General features: G+C 40.3%; 1 protein-coding gene across 1 annotated transcript in view; it reads right to left on the reverse strand.

Annotated features, from left to right (window-relative positions):
- TMA16 (translation machinery associated 16 homolog) overlaps positions 1-1,537 on the reverse strand; it is a 35,437-nt gene extending 33,900 nt beyond the window's left edge. The window contains exon 1 of the mRNA XM_080797333.1: positions 1,409-1,537. Coding sequence (XP_080653459.1) covers positions 1,409-1,411 — 3 coding nt within the window. The 5' untranslated portion in view covers positions 1,412-1,537. The remainder of the gene's footprint in view (positions 1-1,408) is intronic.
- Positions 1,538-6,000: the final 4,463 nt, after the last annotated feature.

Consider the following 6,000-nt stretch of genomic DNA (forward strand, 5'->3'; position numbering starts at 1 on the left):
TAACCCATATTCTAAACTGTACTGAAAGTAGTTTAGAGTAACTGATAGAAAAAACTGGAAAACCTCCAGTATCAAGCTGAGCTTAAATTCAAGAAAGGGCACAGCAGAGCCACTAGTGATATACCAGAAAACTGAAAAGGCAGCAAATGTGCCAATGAAAACAAATTTTTATGCCACTCCTTTGATTCTTACAGCAAGGCAATCTCCTACCATACAGCCTGATACAGTGAAATTCTCATAGTCAAGGACAACTACATTCAAATGCCAACCAACCCCCAATCTTATCTAATATTTCAATGTTCCACTCTGAAATGGAAAAGCTATGAAAGAATTATCTTATAAAGGGCTGGAAATAGCACAAATGCAATGATAAGTGAAAAGACTAAATTTATACATATACAAACACGTATGATCTAAAGCAAAAAGACAGTACAGATGTGAAAGGCAAAAATGTCAGGCATACAAAAAGAAGAAAGAGAAAAAAGAACAAAGATGACAAAAGACCTTGTGGCCAGAGTATCATAACTTTTTACCCAATTATAAACTTTTTTACATTGTTGTTTTTATTAAAAATTGGTTGAAAATGAATATAAAACATTTTCCTAGTCAAGAATCATTATAATGAATTTTAATCAATTTTTTAAAATGCAAGAAAAAACATCCGTTTTGAAATACAACGTTAAGTGGTAGCTCTAAATAAAAACTAGGGAACTATAAATGCAACATTTAGATACTGTTTACCTGAGGGCTCCTGAACGTTACAGATCCAAGGAAGGAAGGAAACAACCTTTGAAAAGTTTTGCTTCTTAAACTGGGTAATGGATAAACGAGAGTTCCTTACACTACTAATCTTCATACTTCACTTCGTTAAGTAAGAGTAACCACTCTTTTGCATCTAGTCAATTTTTAATAAAAACAACAGAATAGTCTGAGCCCTGAAAGGAATGGGGTGGGGGTGTGGAGGCAGGATTTGCGGAGCGAGCGCGTCTGTGGAGGTCGGAGATAAGACACCAAGAAAGAAGAGATTGAGCCCAAGCAGTCTAGACGGGCAAGAGGTGGCACACCAATACAGAGGTAACACTTTCCCAAGTTTTGCCGACCTTCCCCGCCTCCCCCCGCATTCCTCCCGCTGCCCTCACACTGGTGAGTAGCAAGAAAACGGAAACGTGGAGGGTTTCCTCCCGAGGGCCAGGGCGCTCTGTGAACGCTTCAGAACCCGGAAGTCTAACTTTAAGATCCAGACGCTGGGCCAGGCAGCCACCTCGGGGCTGGCCTACCCTGCATCCCTCACCCCGGTGTACGAACCAGTAGAATCATTTAGCCCGGTCCCCTCTTCCAGTATCCCAAGAACCCCCCTTCCCTCCAGAGAGCCAAGCGGGTTCAGGGGAGCGGGGGTGGGGGGGCCCACCATGGTGACGTCCTCACGGCCCTGCAGGACCCCGGCAGCCTAGACCACGGAAACACCAACAACCGCCACAACTCAGAAAAAGCGCGCAGCCTAAACACACGTGGCTGCGGGAGAAGACCGGGCGGACCGGACCGGAAGGGGAAGGGCAAGTACGTCTCCCTAAAACGTCCCCAGGAACCGACACCAAGTCTTTTTATTCCGTAGTGGACTTTTCAGCCCGGGACCAGCCCGCACCCTCCCTGCGGGTTTGCCAAACACGATGGGAGGGGGCCTGGGACGTGAGGGTGAAACTGGCCCAGTGTCCAGTTTGAGGCCTGGCATTTGAGCTGGGCTTACCGACGCTAGACGCTCCTGGTTAGTGGCATCCTTGGCCCGGGAGAGGATCTCCCGCATCATCTACCCTGACGCACAGCCCAGCTGAACAGCATCTTCCGACGAGGCTCTCCTTTGGGAGGTTCCTGCCTCGCAGAGCCCGGCCCCCTCGCCGTTAGACTGTTAGGAGATAGCCCACGGCCTAGTGTGGCAAAAGACCCTCTGCTTGCTCCGTTGAGCAAGGCTCTTCCCCCGCTGAGTCTCAGTTTCTTCACCCGTTAAGGGCCCTTCTACATACCGAAGGCCCCTTCCAACCTAGGGTTTTTTGTTTTGTTTTGTTTTGTTTTTTCTTCTCACAGTGTGTAAGAGTCTGTGTTTTACCTGTGTGTGTTAGGATTCCACATACCCTATATGCATTAAACAAATATTTGATTGTCGACTGTGTGCCAGACTTTGGGGATACTCCGAGGGTTAGTAAATAAATAAGTAAATAAATAAAACTAGTATTATTATTTCCAATAGTACAAAATTACTCTGAAGAAAATAAAGAGGGTGGGATAGGCAGAAAAGTTGTTTTACACGTGATTGTCTCTGAGATCCTCTTGAAAATGAGAGTTGAGCAGGGACTGATAAAAGAATTATTCAAGAGGCTTGTTACAGGATGGTGAGGCAGACTTTATTGGGGGGGGGTGTTTGCCATGTGTATAAGGATCACTGCTAAGGGACTTGCAATGGGGGATACAGCTTGGGCAGGTGGGAATTTATAGCCAAGGAGCAGGGTGAGGGGTGGTGGATGGAAAATTACTAAGAGGACACATCAGGAGTAAGGGGGCATTCTGGCTAAATCAACCTAACAAGATTCTTGGGATACAGTCCACTGTGATCAGATATCACCAGGAAGATGGTGGAGGATCAGGAACCTGATTAGATAAAGATATGGAGGTTAACCAGACATGGAGGATTGGGGACTCTAGCTAGACTGACTTTCTTGCTAAAATTGAACGCTACAGAGAAGAACAAGAAATCCAAAATTCCAGGCTTAGATGAAAAAGAGTTTGGAGAGCCTGAGTAGAGTGTGGTCAGGAGAGAACTTGTCACTTGAATGAAAAGAGAAGTAGGCATGGGACGAAGCCACAGGCAGGGCGAAAGTTGAGTGTGCCTGGATAGATATGTGCAGGTACATGTATTTCATCAACAAATATATCCATTCAAAAAAATAGATGAAATTCTAAACAAGAATTTGTGACCAGAAGATCCATGAATGTAGGGGCAAGACATTTTCATATGGTTTTTAAGTGTGTGAAAATGCATTCTATGTGACTCTATACTATGAAGGTCACCCTTGCAATATATACTATGGAAACATTAATCTATTGAGGACTCCAATTAATCCAAAACCTTTATACTTCACTGCTAGGCTCTAACCATTTCTTATGGTGCAACTTCTACCCTCCCTACCTCATTCCCTGAGTCCAGCCCAGTGCCAGTCAGCTTCCTGAGGACTATGTTATTGCAATCCAGTAAGCATTCAATTCTTATTCTGGTTGTTTCAGCTATTGCTAATTGTTTAGCTAATCACAAAATCTATACCTGCTCCTACCCCATTCCTAAATTTCAAATTGCTAACAACTCAACAAACATATATCCTGAGATCTTTTTTTTTTTTCATTTTAATTTGGGTTTTGAAAACAAAAGACTTAATTTTCCCCCGTTCAGACTCAATCTCTAAATAATATTGCCTATGAGCAAGACATCATGCTCAAAACACTCAGTAGCAAAAGCATAAGTGAATTATACAAAGAAAGCTTACAAATAACAATGATGACTAACTTTTGATCGTGATTTAATGTGATATACACCACTCTGATAAGCAGAATGAATTTCCCCCCTTCTCCTCCAATACAATGACCCCATGACCCAATAACCACTGTGAATAGTTCAGAGACATCTTTAGAGAAAATCTCTGTGCTTTATCAAATACACTGAGTGTGTGTGTGTGCGTGTGTGTATGAGTGTGTGTATGTATATAGGGGCTAAGTAATGATTAGTATTAGATATTGAAGAGAAATTTTTTTTTTATAGGAATGGTTTTTCTTTTTTTTTTTTTTTTTTTTAAGATTTTTGTTTATTTATTTATTTGATAGAGATCACAAGTAGGCAGAGAGGCAGGCAGAGAGAGAGAGAGGAGGAAGCAGGCCCCCTGCTGAGCAGAGAGCCCGATGTGGGGCTCGATCCCAGGACCTTGGGATCATGACCTGAGCCGAAAGCAGAGGCTTTAACCCACTGAGCCACCCAGGTGCCCCAGTATTAGATATTGATGCAATAAGAACACTTGTATAATTTATAGAGCAACCACTAAAATAATAGAAAGAGGATATTTAACTTTGAATAGGATAGAAACAAATAGAGAATATAAATGGAATGATTAAAAAAATAGACAACTCTGGGGCACCTGGGTGGCTCAGTGGGTTAAGCCTCTGCCTTTGGCTCAGGTCATGATCCCAGGGTCCTAGGATCGAGCCCTGCATGGGACTCTCTGCTCAGCAGGGAGCCTCCTTCCTCCTCTCTCTCTTCCTGCCTCTCTGCCTACTTATGATCTCTCTCTGTCAAATAAATAAATAAAATCTTAAAAAAAAGACAACTCAAAGCAAGGAAATAAGGGAAAAAAGAAACAGATGACATTAGGAAAAGTAGAAAACAAAAATATGGTGGTAGATTTAAATCCATATAACAATAATTATGTACTAACTGTTCCCAATTAAAAAATAAATATTTCATACTGGATTTAAAACATACAACTGCATCCTGTTTTTGAGAGATACAACTAAAATATAAGGAAACAGAAAAATTAAAAATAAAAAATGGAAAAACGTATGCTAAGCAAATACTAACTGAAAGAATATTAGTATAAATATATGAATGTTATACAAAATAAAAAAAAAAGTAGAGGTCACTTCATAATGATAAAAAGTTTCCATTTTAAATTTATATTTACCTAGTACCATAGTCCCAAATATATAATGGAAAACCTGATAAATTTCAAGGAGTAGTAGAAAAATAAATTGCTTTGTTGGGAAATTTTTTTTTTTTAAGATTTTATTTATTCATTTGACAGAGAGAAAGAGATCACAAGTAGGCAGAGAGGCAGGCAGAGAGAGAGGGGGAAGCAGGTTCCCTGCTCAGCAGAGGGCCCGATGTGGGGCTCGATCCCAGGACCCTGAGATCATGACCTGAGCTGAAGGCAGAGGCTTAACCCGTTGAGCCACCCAGGCGCCCCTGTTGGGAAATTATTTTTGTTCAATAATTAATTGAACAAGCTGATAAAATACTAAGAATGATTTGAAAGACTTGACCCCAACATAATTTGAACTAATGGATCTTTTCAGAATACTGCTTCCAGTGCTTGTAAGAACACGTATGTTTTCAAACATTTATTAAATAGTTATCAAAATTATCATACATTGGGCCAGAAAGCAAGTCTAGACAAATTTGAAAGGACTGAAATCTAACAGAATGTGTTCTCTAACCACCATGCAATTAAACTAGAAATCAACAAGACGGTAGCTAGACAATTTCCATATACTTAGAAATCAAGGATTACACTTCCAAATAAATCATATGTTAAAAAAAGAGATCATAATGGATATTAGAAAATGCTTAGGGCTGAAAAAAATAACAAAATACTGCATATCTGAGTTTGTGGGATACACTTGAAGCAGTAATTAGCTCTTTATTTATTTATTTATTCTTTTGACACAGAGAGATTACAAGTAGGCAGAGAGGCAAACAAAGAGAGAGGGGGAAGCAGGCTCCCCACTGAGCAGAGAGCCCAAAGCGGGACTCAATCCTAGGACCCTGGGCTCATGACCTGAGCCAAAGGCAGAGGCTTAACCCACTGAGCCACCCAGGCACTCCTGTAATTACCCTTTTTAGTGTAACTACTGGAGATTTAATGTAAATATGAGGAAAGAAGGGAGGCTGAAAATTAATGAACTAATCCATATCAAGAGGCAAAAAAAAAAAAGAAATTCAAAGCAGAATTTAAAATAAAATAATGAGCAGAAATTATTGAAATAGTATATATACACATATATATGTATGTATGTGTATATATATACATTGAGACCAAGAAGATCAAAACTTGTTTCCTTTTAAAGAATAATAAAGTTGATACATTCCTACAGAATCACTTAAAAAATTTGAAAAGATACAATTAACCAATATCAGAATTAAAGCATGCTGACATTATTTCATATTATGTACACATAAAGGGAATTATG

Source organism: Martes martes (genome assembly GCF_963455335.1).
Source record: "Martes martes genome assembly, chromosome: 2".
In the NCBI taxonomy this organism is placed as follows: Eukaryota; Metazoa; Chordata; class Mammalia; order Carnivora; family Mustelidae; genus Martes; species Martes martes.